This window comes from Stegostoma tigrinum, chromosome 5 (genome assembly GCF_030684315.1).
Source record: "Stegostoma tigrinum isolate sSteTig4 chromosome 5, sSteTig4.hap1, whole genome shotgun sequence".
NCBI classification, from domain to species: Eukaryota; Metazoa; Chordata; class Chondrichthyes; order Orectolobiformes; family Stegostomatidae; genus Stegostoma; species Stegostoma tigrinum.
The window spans coordinates 2226242-2242799 of NC_081358.1; the positions used below are offsets into that span (position 1 = coordinate 2226242).

The 16558-nt window shown below is 44.5% G+C and overlaps 1 protein-coding gene across 1 annotated transcript in view; it reads right to left on the reverse strand.

Annotated features, from left to right (window-relative positions):
• The window catches only part of bmper (BMP binding endothelial regulator), an 84052-nt gene that overhangs the window by 30917 nt on the left and 36577 nt on the right, over window positions 1–16558 (reverse strand). Inside the window, exons 6-9 of the mRNA XM_059645765.1 lie at window positions 14635–14717; window positions 5946–6045; window positions 2185–2294; window positions 791–928 (exon numbers count right to left, since the gene is read on the reverse strand). Coding sequence (XP_059501748.1) covers window positions 791–928; window positions 2185–2294; window positions 5946–6045; window positions 14635–14717 — 431 coding nt within the window. The remainder of the gene's footprint in view (window positions 1–790; window positions 929–2184; window positions 2295–5945; window positions 6046–14634; window positions 14718–16558) is intronic.

Genomic DNA, 16558 nt, shown 5'->3' on the forward strand with positions numbered 1-16558 from the left:
AGCACAAGGTCTTAGGATGGTGTTAATCCTCTTACTCTCATCACCATCCTGTTACATGACTCACTATCATTGCTTTTCCTACAGACAGTCAAGGAAGGAAAATGAAGCATGTGACAGCATTGGGGTCAAGGAATTTAGGGCTGGGTTTACTGGTTCATGCATGTTCCGTCGGTGGCTAATCTCGTTTGGTTGCTTCTTCTGTCAGGTCTTTGGGGATGTCCATAACAAGATTCAAGTCAAAATCCAAGACATGACCTAGAACTGGATGTTTCATGGTTCAATATTTGCCCCTCCTCGGGTCTGAACCATTGAATGTCCCGATTACTGGGCAGTCAGGAGCCTACAGGTCAATGTTGCTTCTTTTCTCCTAGTTCTTAACACAGAGGATTGTTCTGGAGCTGATCCCATCTGAAGAAGCTGTTCTGAGGAAGGGTCACTGGGCCTGAAACGTTAACTGGGTTTTGGATCATTTCTGAAGAAGGATCACTGGACCTGAAACATTAACTCTGCTTTCTCTCCTCAAATGCTGTTTCATCTGCTGAGCTTTTTCAAGCAATTTCTGTTTTAATTATATTTGAGTCAACTTGACTGTCTACTGGATCATTACCCAATCTGTGCTCCAAGCAGCAAGCTCAAGGGGCCGAATTAATTCTCATGTTCCTGAACAAAAACTTCTTCAGTCAAACACGAGGGGGAATCAGCCCAAGGATTCATTATGTATATGTTTATTAATTGCCACAACCAGTTAGGGCAACACATTCTGACCAGTCCTGTTCATCAAGCTACAAACCTTGTAAATCCTGTTTCCAACCCGACAGACTGTGAGACTATCAGCTGAGATATAGGAGAGACATTCTTCACAGCACTGAGCTCTCCCCCAACACGTTCCAGGTAAGGAGCATCGCTTCCGACAAACCACGGTGGAATACTGTGATTGGAAGGAAATCTCTTTGAACAACGTCATTCTCATTGAGATTCACTGAGATACCTTTTGAACAGTAAGGTTGCTAGCTCTCCCAGTTATTTTTATAAAAATCCATCCTACAGGCATGTTATTGTTTTAGAAACTTGTTTTAGATAAAGTAGCTTTTGTTACCTCCATATTTTCAATTAAAATAGCAAGTCTGTTGAATTCAAGATGGATTTGAGACAGTATTCGATGTGACATACTTCAGTGTTTTATTCAGGCTTCAATCAGCAAAATCGAAGCCAGTGCTTTATTGATTCACTTCAGAGATACCATCACCTGATTTTGGGTCCCCACCCTGATCCCACTCCCAGAATCTACCTCCCTGATCCCACTCCCAGAATCACTGTCCCTGATCCCACTCCCAGAATCCCCCTCCCTGATCCCACTCCCAGAATCTGCATCCCTGATCACATTGCGAGAATCTCCCTCCTTGACCCCACTGCCAGAATTTCCTGTGGCTGATTGACACATGATATTCCAACTCGATGTTGGGACTGAATGGAGATCCCAGTGTCAATTCTGGCTCAACAATGATTCCAAAGGCTGTTTCCTGATTGGCTGTCCCTCACTGACTATCCAGACAGGTAGGCTCTGCTGAGGCAGACAAAGATGTGAGGAAAACATTGAAGTATAACGAACAATGCTGCTAGTTCCCGGGGCAGGAGGACAAGCCTCTCTGGATGGGCTATTGAGCCATTTGTGAAGCCTTTCCCCCTAGCAGCCCTTTGAAAGGGAGATTGAATCTCTGGAACCTACGTCCCTCCCCAACCTTTCTCTGCTGGAGGCCATTGAGCTGGTAGTCTCTACAAGAGCACCCCTAATGATGCCTTCACCACCTTCATTAGCTGTTATCCTCCAAGCTACACACACCTGATCTGAACCCCAACCCGGAAAATTTCCCCAGGGTTTGGAATGCTTTGTACAACGATCCAAATGCAAATTACCCCTATTATCCCAGCTCCTTCAGAATCCAAACACAGCTCCCCTCCCCAACTAAAGCCCCACCACTGACCCTGTCTCCACAGGGTTGGGAAAATTCAGGCATGGGTGTCTCTCTTCCTGTGCAGAACTCCTGATATCAATGCCACTGCCCCCAACTCTGAAACTGCCTCACTTTAGGGCCACATCCAGTAGCGCTGATCAGCAGCTGGTTCACTCTCCAGCCTGTGGAAGTGAAACCTGTCAGTGTTTAAAAATAAGAGGTTGACGTGTACCTCACACACACAAATAGTGCAGTTATCGAGCTGGAATACTGTCCTATGTTCATAAACCTCACTGCGAAACAAGCAGCTCCCAGCCGTAAGGTCAAACACTCGACGCTGACCTGCAAAGAAAGCATCATAAAACAGCAGGGCGATATGGATTAGCGTGAAATTTCACCTTCCACATGTAACAAACAGTAAAACAACCAACCATCTGAAGGGTTGCATTAAGCTGGATTACAGCAACTGCAATACTGAATCACGCTATTTAGTCTACTGTTCTGTTCAGTATTTATGCTTTAAATACACCTCCTCCCGCCTTCTTTTTACCTCTCCCTTTCACAAGCATGTGAATTAGAAGCAAAACATAGTCACATGGTCCTTCGAGCCTGCGACACCATTCACTAAAATCATGGCTGATCTGTTTGTGCTTAAATCCATATTTCAATTTACACTCAATATCCTTTGATTCCCTTGCCTAACAAAATCCTAGCACTTCCTTTAAAATTATCATTGACCCTGCCTCCACTAGCTTTCTATGATAAAGAGGTCTGAAGTAGAACAAATCTCTGTTAGAAAAATATATCTCTAATTTCTACATCATTCCCCTATTTCTTGACCTGCTTTCCACATCTACCTTGTCAAGGCAGGATCCTGTGTGCTTCAATGAATTCAACCTTCACTCTTCCAAACCCCAGAAGAAACAAACCGAGTTTGTCCAACTTTTCCTCATAAGGCAGGCTGCTCAGGTCAGGTGTCGATCTGGTAACCTTCCTCTGAACCAACTCCAACACATTTAGACCCCTCCTTGCATATGGAAACCAAAACAGTCGTCACTACAGAGGGCTCCTGTGGTGCAGAGGTAGTATCCCTGCCTTTGAGCCAGGAGGCCAGCATTCAAGTCACACCTGTCCCAGAAGTGTTTAATAACATCTCAAACAAATTGATAAGAAATTGTTTATTTTTCAAGCATGGCCTCACAAATACCCTATATAACTGATGCATAGCATTCTTAAATTTCTACTCAATTCCTCTCATAATAAAGGATAGCATCCCTTTAGTCTTCTAGATTACATGCTGCACCTGTATAGGTGCGTGATTTGTGCACTAGAGATCCCTCAGAATTCAGCAGACATTCTTTGTTTAGATAATGGTGTTGTTTTATTTTCCCTGTAAAACTTTACATTTCTTACGTCATATATTTTTCTCACTCACACTATCTATCTGTCAGAAACTTCCTTATGTTCTCTTTACAATGTACTTTCCAGCTGTCTTCGTGTCATTTGCAAATTTAACTGCCATGCCTTTGCTTCCCTGATCTTTTAAACAACAACTTGTCAAACGCCTTCTGGAAATCCAAGCACTGTATCCACCTGCAGTAAAACCAAAATATCGAGCTGCTGAAAGTCTGAAATAAAATCTGAGTGTGCTGGAAAAACTCAGCCTGTAACAGCATCTGTGGAGAAAGAAACAGAGTTAACATTTCAAGTCCCATATGTGTCTTTTAATTATTTAATCCATTTAACTAGAGTGATGTCACTACCTCAAAAATCTCCAGTAAATTGGTTAAACGCCATTTCCCCTTTAAAATCATCCCGGCTCTTTCCAATTATCTTGCGTCTTTCTAAGTGCCCAGTTATAAATTTCTTAATGTGATAATGGGAACTGCAGATGCTGGAGAATCCACGATAACAAAGTGTGGAGCTGGATGAACACAACAGGCCAAGCAGCATCTCAGGAGCACAAAAGCTGACGATTCGGGCCGAGGCCCTTCATCAGACAGGTCTAGGCCCGAAACATCAGCTTTTGTGCTCCTGAGATGCTGCTTGGCCTGCTGTGTTCGTCCAGCTCCGCATTTTATAATCTTGTTAATGTTTGATTCTAACAATATCCCTACAACAGTTGTCAAAGTAATTGACCTATAGTTTCCTGCCTTCCTCCTTTCTTGAAAGTAGAAGTTATATTTGCAACTCATCAGTTTAGTGGAAACTTTCCAGAATTTAGCAAACTTTGAAAAATTAACACCAATGCACCCATGACCCTATTTGCCACTTTTTTGAAGACATTAGGACAATGTCCACCAGGACTTGGGGGTTTGCCCTCAGCCCCATCAGTTTTCACAGTAACACTTCCCCAGTAATTGTAATTTCATCAAGTGTCTCTCTTCTTCTCACCTCCTGAGTTTTGGAATTTGAATATTGGATTATTTGAATGTTTTTTGTATGATCTATGGTGAACGTAGAAGCAAAATATTTATGTGTTTAATTTGTTCGTATTAATTTATATTAACTTCCCATTCTTATCCTCAACAGGATAACATTCACCTTTTTCTGATTTTTATTTTTCTGATGAAGGGTCTAGGCCCGAGACATCAGCTTTTGTGCTCCTGAGATGCTGCTTGGCCTGATGCGTTCATCCAGCTCCACACTTTGTTATCTCTAACATTCACCTTGGTTATTTTTTCCTTTTTAAATTTTAATAGAAACTCTTTCTAACTATTTTTACATTTTTAGCTAGCTTCCTCTCATACTCCATACTGCCTAATGTTAATGTCAGTCTGATCTGTCCTTTACATCATGATCAATCATTTGACATGCCATTCATCTTTGCATAATCATGTGCATTTTCTTTAGGTTTGAAATTTTCCTTAACTTCTTTAGTTAGCTACAAATGAATGATCCTCACCTTAGAATTTTTCCTCAATAGTATAAATATACTTATCCCGAATATTCTGAAATATCCGCTTTAATGTATGCCATTGATCAGTCTCTGAGCCTAGCTTTCAGGTTCACTTCAGTCAGTTTAGCTTGCATGCCCACATATTAGCCCTTATTTAAGTTTAAAACACTAGGCCGGGACACACTCTTCTCTCTCTCAAACCTGAATATAAAATGCAATCATATTGTTGTCACTGCCTTTACACTGAGGTAGTTTGCTAATCCTAACACATTACACAATATCAAGTCTAATTTAACCTACTTTCTGGTCTGTTCTAGAATTTGCTGCTCGAAGAAACTCTCTCATTCGGGTTACCATTGCCATCTGATTTTTCCAGTTTATATGTAGATTAAAGTCATGTGTAATTATTCCTATCCCTTTATCACAAGCAGTCAACATTCTTCCTGGGGATCACTTCTGCTGGTGACATCTTACAGTATTCCTTATTTCTAACCAAATCAATTCTACACCCTGATCTTCCCAACCAAAGTTTTCTATAATCGTTGCATAAATGGCATCTTTGGTTAAACATATATTTCTATTCTTTTCGATCTCAGGTATTTAGTTTTCCCTTAAATGCATCTACATGATTCACCTCAACCATTTCCAGTGATAAGTAGTTCCACATTTTCACAGCTGACTGGCAAAAAGGATTTTTCCTGAATTCACTATTCCATCTATCAGAGGCTGTCTTCTATTGGCAGTCCCTAGTTTTGGTCTCTCCCACAAGTGGAAAGATCTTCTCTGTGTTTATCCTATCGTTCACTTCCATAATTTTAATAACCTCTGTTAGATCCCCCCCTCTTCTATTTCCCAGAGAAAACATCCTCAGTTTGTTCAGTCGTTCCTGATGGTTACTGATTAATTCTTCACTCTGTTAATTAGGAAGTACATTTAAAATTAACTTGTGATAATGGCTTAAAATTAATTACAATATTACAACAGTTATTAGGTTATACAGGAACCTGGATATTGCACTTTTAATAAAAACACCTCACGCGTAATTGAATAAAAAGAAATTCTTACAGTGATGCAGGGAAATGGAATCCACTCACCTAAACATCTGGGGCAGCATTTTCCAGGTGGCACATGACTGAGGTGCTGAGGGCAGGAGAGGATGGGACACAGTTCCTGGAAACAGTGCAGCGTGCCACCCTGTATACAATCAGATCATAACTGTTGGTCATTTCATGCAGATAATGTCAGAAATTATTAATGAATGAGACCTTGCAATTACCAGGAAACTATCAGGTTGACTCAGGGGTTTTCCCTGCAGAGACCAAACTCTGCAATCTGAACTGAAATGCCAAAGGGATAACATCACTCTAAAACATACAGACTCAGCTCTGGCTCTCTGTGTTGCTGTCTTGGAAAGGCTGATGCATTGTATAAATTGTTATCTCTTGTAATTTGCAGATCTCACAACGAATTAGCCAGAATTGTTCAAACAAGCTGTCAGGACATTTCAGAGATAATGGGAACTGCAGCGGCTGGAGAATCCAAGATAATAAAGTGTGAAGCTGGATGAACACAGCAGGCCAAGCAGCATCTCAGGAGCACAAAAGCTGATGTTTCGGGCCTAGACCCTTCATCAGAGAGGGGGATGGGGTGAGGATTCTGGAATAAATACGGAGAGAGGGAGAGGAGGACTGAAGATGGAGAGAAAAGAAGATAGGTGGGGAGGAGAGTATAGGTGGGGAGGTGGGGAGGGCATAGGTCAGTCCAGGGAAGACGGACAGGTCAAGGAGGTGGGATGAGGTTAGTAGGTAGGAAATGGAGGTGCGGCTTGAGGTGGGAGGAAGGGATGGTTGAGAGGAAGAACAGGTTAGGGAGGCAGAGACAGGTTGGACTGGTTTTGGGATGCAGTGGGTGGAGGGGAAGAGCTGGGCTGGTTGTGTGGTGCAGTGGGGGGAGGGGACGAACTGGGCTGGTTTTGGGATGCGGTGAGGGAAGGGCAGATTTTGAAACTGGTGAAGTCCACATTGATACCATTGGGCTGCAGGGTTCCCAAGCGGAATATGAGTTGCTGTTCCTGCAACCCTCGGGTGGCATCATAATGGCACTGCAGGAGGCTCAAGATGGACATATCATCTAAAGAATGGGAAGGGGAGTTGAAATGGTTTGCGACTGGGAGGTGCAGTTGTTTATTGCGAACTGAGCGGAGGTGTTCTGCAAAGCGGTCCCCAAGCCTCCGCTTGGTTTCCCCAATGTAGAGGAGGCCACACCGGGTACAATGGATACAGTGTACCACATTGGCAGATGTGCAGGTGAACCTCTGCTTAATATGGAAAGTCATCTTGGGGCCTGCCGCACCTCCATTTCCTACCTACTAACCTCATCCCACCTCCTTGACCTGTCCGTCTTCCCTGGACTGACCTATCCCCTCCCCACCTCCCCACCTATACTCTCCTCCCCACCTATCTTCTTTTCGCTCCATCTTCGGTCCGCCTCTCCCTCTCTCCGTATTTATTCCAGAATCCTCACCCCATCCCCTCTCTGATGAAGGGTCTAGGCCCGAAACGTCAGCTTTTGTGCTCCTGAGATGCTGCTTGGCCTGCTGTGTTCATCCAGCTTCACACTTTATTGTCAGGACATTTCATCCCATTTTTCTGTTTTCAGGAATTTGTGTGCAAACTGACAGGCAGATTAAGGAGTAATTGTATCCAGTGGGAGGAGGTTCAGAAAGCAGAAAGATACAGGGTTAAGCCCAATTGGGAACAGAGAAGAGGAAGACAAAGAGTATCTTTATAAGCAACGAGTTATTATTATTTGGAAAGTGCTGCTTGAAAGGGCAGTGAAAGCAAGTTTATTGGAATTTTCACAAAGATACTGAATTAATACTTGAAAAGGAAAGGGTGCTGGGAAAACAGCAGGGTGATTGGGACCAATTAGATAGCCTTAGGACCTGAATGTCTTCCCTCTGTGCTGTGTGGATTAAACATTTAACATTCTTCCCACACTCCAATTCCTGGGAATTCGAGAATCCTAATACTGTGGGATTGAGGAACGCATCATTGGCACAAAATGATATTTGGATTGAAGTAAAGTCCCTTTTATTTCTTTCACACAGATGTTAGTATCAACAGGAATGACCTGTTTATTGAATTGAGTATATACAGTGTGTGTACTGGTGGCAGGTCTCAAGCAGGGAGCCACAAATTGAAAAAAATTCCTTTAAGTGTAATAACTCACATACACCAGGCAGCATCCATCAAAATTTGAAAATGATCCAAGCTGAGCAGGCTATTTTCATCAATGATAGTTTAATGAACTTACTACCCTAATAAATATGTGAGCAAAATCTGCTGTGGAGCATCTCAATGAGTTAAAGGGTTAGAGACTCCATAACTGATCAGGAAACAGGCTCTTGCTGATCGATAACCACACAACAGAAACTGCAGAGTACGTATCACTTACTCCCCCCTGCCCAGAATCACCACTCACACTCCCTCCCAATCCCCAAACAGGCTGGATGAGCATGAATATATGGGAGGGGTTGGGGAAGGACTCAGAGGGATGAGTGGGGAGAAAATGAGAGGAAGAAGCAGTGGGATTATGTGGAAAGCAGTATGTGCAAAAGAGTTTGTGGAAGGAATGGGATAGGAGTGGGGGAATGGGAATGCAGAAAGGGCATCAATGATCTGGCAGAAAAGGGATGGGGAAGATGGTTAGAGGTGGAAGTGGGGTGGAAAGGCAGCCAAAGGATCAAGATTTCTGTTTATTGTTTCATATTCTTAACCTTCTTGAAGGTAGACAGCAAGTTTATTACAGACAGTGGCAGTTATGGTGGTGGAAAGGGGACACATCAGGTGTAAGTCCCATATTCGAGTATTCCACACAAAGAGTTGCATCTTTCCTGTAAACTTGCCAGTATCAGTCAGTAATTAGACAGGCCCTTTATTCTCAAGGAAAGGCACAAGGGCTGGGTTGGCTAAGACTAAATTTGGATATTTGTCAGGGAATGAAAGTATGGGGTGCAGAGGCACAATTACTGTCAGGAACTTGGACAATGTTATTGCTGGTTATCCAGTTTGACCATAGACCAGGGTCTTTTTGTTTACAGGGGAACAGTGACAGTAAAATGTATATTGTACTTTGCCATGAAAGTTAACTTATGATTGTGCAGATTAAGTGAGTGAATGTTGTTGTAACACTACTGAGATCATAATTATATGATACATAGAAGGAATGAAATGTTTCATTTGATATTCTGTTAGCGAACAGTAGAAGTTTCAGATGTTGAGAAATTTCTTATCAAAGCCATTTGGCTCCAATGCTGGAGATTTCAAAAGATATCAAGGGAAGTGGGAATACTGTGGGAATATGGCATTGGATAAATGAAAAGCCATGATCTAGAATTGCACGGAGCAGCCTCGGAAGACTGAGTGGTCCTGCTCCTATGTTTCTTCCTGTATTCCAGAAGGGAGAAGCTGAGAAGGTGACGATTGAGGGAAAAGGTGGGAACAGGAGTTGGTCAAACAAATAGGGATAGATGTTTGCTTAGTCTAGGTTAAGTTGACATAAGGAAGGAGGAAGTGTTGGGTATCCTAAAAGACATTAAGGTGGACAAGTTAGCTACCTAGAATACACCTCCTCCCACCCACCCTCCTGCAAAAATTCCATCCCCTATTCCCAATTCCTCCGCCTCCGCCGCACCTGCTCACGTGATAAGACTTTCCACTCCCGCACATCCCAGATGTCCAAGTTCTTTAAGGACCACAACTTTCCCCCCACAGTGATCGAGAACACTCTTGACCGCGTCTCCCGCATTTCCCGCAACACATCCCTCACACCCCGCCCCCGCCACAACCGCCCAAAGAGGATCCCCATCGTTCTCACACACCACCCCACCAACCTCCGGATACAACGCATCATCCTCCGACACTTCCGCCATCTACAATCCGACCCCACCACCCAAGACATTTTTCCATCCCCACTCCTGTCTGCTTTCCGGAGAGACCACTCTCTCCGTGACTCCCTTGTTCGCTCCACACTGCCCTCCAACCCCACCACACCCGGCACCTTCCCCTGCAACCGCAGGAAATGCTACACTTGCCCCCACACCTCCTCCCTCACCCCTATCCCAGGCCCCAAGATGACATTCTACATTAAGCAGAGGTTCACCTGCACATCTGCCAATGTGGTACACTGCATCCACTGTACCCGGTGTGGCTTCCTCTACATTGGGGAAACCAAGCAGAGGCTTGGAGACCGCTTTGCAGAACACCTCCGCTCAGTTCGCAACAAACAACTGCACCTCCCAGTCGCAAACCATTTCCACTCCCCCTCCCATTCTTTAGATGACATGTCCATCAAGGGCCTCCTGCAGTGCCACAATGATGCCACCCGTAGGTTGCAGGAACAGCAACTCATATTCCGCTTGGGAACCCTGCAGCCTAATGGTATCAATGTGGACTTCACCAGTTTCAAAATCACCCCTTCCCCAACTGCATCCCTAAACCAGCCCAGTTCGTCCCCTCCCCCCACTGCACCACACAACCAGCCCAGCTCTTCCCCTCCACCCACTGCATCCCAAAACCAGTCCAACCTGTCTCTGCCTCCCTAACCTGTTCTTCCTCTCACCCATCCCTTCCTCCCACCCCAAGCCGCACCCCCATCTACCTACTAACCTCATCCCACCTCCTTGACCTGTCCGTCTTCCCTGGACTGACCTATCCCCTCCCTACCTCCCCACCTATACTCTCTCCACCTATCTTCTTTTCTCTCCATCTTCGGTCCGCCTCCCCCTCTCTCCCTATTTATTCCAGAACCCTCACCCCAGCCCCCTCTCTGATGAAGGGTCTAGGCCCGAAATGTCAGCTTTTGTGCTCCTGAGATGCTGCTTGGCCTGCTGTGTTCATCCAGCCTCACATTTTATTATCTTGGATTCTCCAGCATCTGCAGTTCCCATTATCACTGATTATTAAGGTGCTCAAGTTCCCTGGTCCAGATGGGATCTATCCCAGGTTACTGAGGGAAGCGAGAGAGGAAATAGCCGGGGCCCTAACAGATATCTTTGCAGTGTCCTTAGACAAGGGTGAGGTCCCAGAAGACTGGAGACTTGCTGATGTTGTCCCCGAATTTAAGAAGGGTAGCAAGGATAATCCAGGTAATTATCGACCGATGAGCCTGACATCAGTGGTAGGGAAGCTACTGGAGAAGATACTGAGGGATAGGATCTATTCCCATTTGGAAGAAAATGGGCTTATCAGTGATAGGCAACATGGTTTTGTGCAGGGAAGGTCATGTCTTACCAACTTAATAGAATTCTTTGAGGACATGACAAAGTTGATTGATGAGGGAAAGGCTGTAGCTGTCATATACGTGAACTTCAGTAAGGCGTTTGATAAGGTTCCCCATGGCAGGCTGATGGAGAAAGTGAAGTCACATGGGGTCCAGGGCATGCTAGCTAGATGGATAAAAACCAGGCTAGGCAACAGGAGACAGAGTAGTGATAGAAGTGAGTTTCTCAAATTGGAGACCTGTGACCTGGGATCTGTGCTGGGACCACTGTTCTTTGTGATATACATAACTGATTTGGAGGAAGGTGTAGGTGGTCTGATCAGCAAGTTTGCTGATGACACTAAGATTGGTGGAGTAGCAGATAGTGAAGGGGACTGTCAGAGATTACAGCAGAATATAGATAGGCTAGAGAGTTGGGCAGATAAATGGCAGATGGAGATCAATCTGGGCAAATGCGTGGTGATGCATTTTGGAAGACCTAATTCAAGGGAAAACTATACAGTAAATGGAAAAGTCCTGGGGAAAATTGATGAACAGAGAGATCTGGGTGTTCAGGTCCATGGTTCCCTGAAGGTGACAACGCAGGTCAATAGAGTGGTCAAGAAGGCATATGGCATGCTTTCCTTCATTGGGCGGGGTATTGAGTACAAGAGTTGGCAGGTCATGCTGCAGTTGTATAGGACTTTGGTTCGGCTACATTTAGAGTACTGTGTACAGTTCTGGCCGTCACATTACCAAAAGGATGTCGATGCTTTGGAGAGGGTGCAGAGGAGGTTCACCAGGATGTTGCCTGGTAGGGAGGGTGCTAGCTATGAAGAAAGGTTGAGTAGATTAGGATTATTTTCATTACAAAGACGGAGATTGAGGGGGGACCTGATTGAGGTCTACAAAATTATGAGGGGTATGGATCGGGTGGATAGCAAGAAGCTTTTTCCCCAGAGTGGGGGACTCAATTACTAGGGGTCATGAGTTTAAAGTGAGAGGAGGAAAGTTTAAGGGAGATATGCGTGGAAAGTTCTTTATGCAGAGGGTGACGGGTGCCTGGAACACGTTGCCAGCAGAGATGGTAGACGCAGACACGGTAGTGTCTTTTAAGATGTATCTGAACAGGTACATGGATGGGCAGGGAGCAAATGGACACAGACCCTTAGAAAATAGATGACAGATTAGACAGAGGATCTCAATCGGCGCAGGCTTGGATGGCCGAAGGGCCTGTTCCTGTGCTGTAATTTTCTTTGTTCTTTGTTCTTAAAACATTACATGATTCAATATTTCTGATCTTCTGCTGAGGTCATTTGCCTGAAGGCAGAGTGAATGTTAGCTGGGAAATCTGGTCACCCTGAAGGTGAACCAGCTCATATGATGAACAATGTCTTGTTTCAGTAGTTCCTTGGGCCCGGATTAATGATTGAAAAGTTTCTACTAGCAATTAAAACTGGCCCAGTCAAAGCCCTGCCATATAGGAATGAGGAAATTGACAGTGAAAGTCTCACAGGAAGAGTTGATTTATCTCTAAGTCACCTCCTGGAATAACTGTTTAATTCTTGTGCAGTATCTGATTTACAATGAGAACACTGTCCTATCTCTGGTGGGTGTGCATGTATGTCTGCTAATGAGATGATACTTTGTCAAGTGAGTTGAGAGTGACATTATCGTTCCATGCAGAGACTGCTTGAACTCGAGGGGAGAGAGACTGAGAGCAGCAAATCTTATCTGACTGCAGAAGAAACATTTGGGTCAAATGTTAAGATTCATGAAATCTAATCTGGTGCTTGTAAAGGGAGGAATGCCAGTAATGGTAGTGTGGGAAGCTGTAATGGGGCAGATGCACGGGTTCAAAGTGGCAGTGATTGAAAACATATTATTAGCACAGGTCTAACAGGAGCACAACCGGCTTTAACCCCTCAAGGGATCATGTGGACAGCATTACACTGAGCAACACCTCATCTTAATGGTGAACAATACAACTGCTCCATGTGATGAGCAATATAACCTCACATCCCACCCTCAGGGCAGAAGCAACCTGCGATTTCAGCAGCACAGAGAAGGTGAGTGGCTGCAGGAAGCAAGATAGCTCAGGCAATGGAAACAAGACCGAGGGAAGTGATGTTAACAGAGGGGGAAAACCATGGGGGCGGGGGCGGGGGGGGGGGGGGTGTGGGGGAGGACGTAGCTGGTGAGGTTAATGACTGTAGGATGAGGGCCACTGCAGAAAGTCAAGCTGGCAAAGCCAAGTCCACCAGTATGGAGGTGTGAGAACAAGGGGATGCTGAGGTTAGACCTCTCAGGGGTATGAGTGGAAATGAGGCTGCAGTGAGGGATGAAGGGGGTCAGCAAATGGATGAGACGGACCAAAAGGAAGAAAAGGGGAAGGGGGCTGAAAAATGGAGTGAACAGCTGCAAACGGGAGTGAAGGTTTGCGAAGTGGAATGAAAGTCTGCACACAGGACTGATTGACTGAAAAGCAGAATGATGGGATGCAAAGAGGAGAAGGGAGAGTGAGGGGCTACAAAGGTCAGTGATGGGCTGCTAAGAAAAATTAATACCATTCAACAATATTCAATGAACTGGTAACCAGGAAAACTTGAATTCATTGAAGTAATGGCTTCCTTATAAATGAATGCGGAGTCTCTAGCTTAAGGCTGCAGAATTTAAGGAGCTACTATATGGGGAAAATGTACTGGGTGCAAATGTTATGAATACTGCTAATTGAACAGTTTAATAATGAAGAATTTTATTTCGTAAGAATTTCCGTTTATGTGTTAATGTACCTCAAATCATCTTACATACTGCAAACCACCTGAGATGCACTGACTGTGTTAGAGAAAGCTGTGCAACCATTTAGCTACGGCCACAGCATGTTAAGGTTGATGGGTTTTTACAAATAAAATGCATGTCAGCTATTCAAAAACAGTTGTTAACTTATGCCTATTTGTTGTCTTCTAGCAATTTAAATTCTGTGGAACCAAGGAAATTAATGCTTTCCTTGTGTACTGTGACTCTTGTTTCAAGCAGTAATGGCTATTGAAGAAATGGATGATTTCTTCTAATTCTGCTTCAGTGAAAGTACAAATACCCCTTATGTTAACATAAATACAGGAAGCAGTGATATTACATAATGGAGTCATCTAGTGCAGGAATTAATGAGTATGAGAAAGAAGCCTCTAAAAATTATGAGGAGGTCACTGTAAAGTCAATAAGTAGCCCAAAAGGAAAGTGTTTTCACCCTTGATTAGTGGGAATGGGTATCAAGGAGAGTGGGCATTGAGATTAATGAAGTTCACAGTTAATAGTGATTGAGGGGAATAGGGATGCTGGTGAATTGGGATCGAGGCTAATTGTGATCACAGTGTATGTGTAATGCATATGTTCTGGAACTGTCAGACTTATTTCTTTCGACACTTTCTTTTTGACTGAAGGTGCCAATTGTTCTAAAGCAGCACCCTGCCCACACTGAGAAACATAGGGCCAGTTAGAGAGGAATGATTTGTCTATGCTTACAGTGCAGGAACATTTAATGCACTTGCTTCCATCTGGGTAGAAATCTTCACCTTCTCTGTAGTGATGACCAGCAAACTCGCACACTGCAACAAACAACAGGTCAGATGTAGCTAGAATGGAGAGAACAGAGAGAGTAAATAATTACAAATCCCAGGGCAGTGAGTATAAGTGACTCTAAAACCAGGTAAGGAGGGAGGATGCAATGGGAGAGAGATTCCCTGAGGTTGGTCCAGATGGAGGACTGTGCTCCTGAGATGCTGCTTGGCCTGCTGTGTTCATCCAGCCTCACATTTTATCTAAAACCAGGTAAAGTCTCCCATTCATCCACAGTCTCAAACTCCCTGCCAACCTGGCATTCCATAAAATCACTCAGAAGTTGAGCATTTTTTCAATGGATAGGTAGTCCCTGATAACACACTGACTTGTGTGACCCCCATCCCACTTGCCTGCTCCCCTCACAACACTCATAGACCTTTCTTTTTCCTGCTTATCAACCCAATCCCATCACACTCTCCTATCCATCTTCTTCCACTTCCTCCAACAATTCCCTCTCCTCCAGTCCACTTCTTTCCACTTTTCTGTCCCTACTGCTATCTATCCACACTCCCTTATCACATCCACTCCACCAGCTTACCCACTGTCCATCAGGCCTTTCTTAATTCCCTTAGCGCCCAGCCATACCTCCCTCTACACTCATGCTCAGGTCACTGACCCCAGAGGCTCCTGTGCCTCTAACTTAAAGTCAGTCCTGGGCTTGAATCACGAATGATTCTTTGTAAGGATAATGATCAGGCTGAAAGAAAACAGTAAGGAATTGGATAACAAAGTGTGGAGCTGGATGAACACAGCAGGCCAAGCAGCATCTCAGGAGCACAAAAGCTGATGTTTCGGGCCGAGACCCTTCATCAGAAAAGGGGGATGGGGAGAGGGTTCTGGAATAAATAGGGAGAGAGGAGGAGGCAGATCGATGGTGGATAGAGGAGAAGATAGGTGAAGAGGAGACAGACAAGTTAAAGGGGCAGGGATGCATCCCGCCCCCTTGACCAGTCCGTCCTCCCCGGACTGACCTATCCCCTCCTTACCTCCCACCTACACTCACCTCTACTGGCTCCATCCCCGCCTCTTTAACTTGTCTGTCTCCTCTCCACCTATCTTCTCCTCTATCCATCTTCTGTCCGCCTCCCCCTCTCTCCCTATTTATTTCAGAACCCCCTTCACCTCCCCTTTTTCTGATGAAGGGTCTAGGCCCGAAACATCAGCTTTTGTGTTCCTAAGATGCTGCTTGGCCTGCTGTGTTCATCCAGCTCCACACCTTGTTACCTTGGATTCTCCAGCATCTGCAGCTCCCATTATCTCTGATACAGTAAGGAGTTGGATTCTGTTATCAACTGGACTGAACTCTAGGTTGATACACCTCCCCTGGTTAATACTATACAATCAGTTACCAGCACCCAAAAGGTCCTTCACATCTCATTCGCAACAAACCACTGAGTTTTTAATACCACACAATCTTTCAAATTGCAGCTGATTGTATACAAATGGTTAATGACTCACAATTGGTGCTCGTGCTCATGTTTTTCATAGACTCATAGAATTTTATGGTCCAGAAGGAGGCCATTTGACCCAAATGTCTGTATTAGCTTATGAAAGAGCTATCCGGCTAATCGTATTTTCCAGCCCCCTCTCTGTAGCTCCCGAACTTCGTCACTTTCGAGTATATATCCAAATATGTATATCTCTTCTGAAATCTCCTATGGATTCTACCTCCCAACACTCTCCCAGGCAGTGCATTCCAAATCCTAACAACTCTCTGCGTAAAGAAGTTTCTCCTCATCTTACTCGTAGCTCCCTTGCTGACAATGTTGAAATTGCAATTCCTAGTTACTGACATACCATCAAGTACAATGAGTTCTCAGTCACTCAA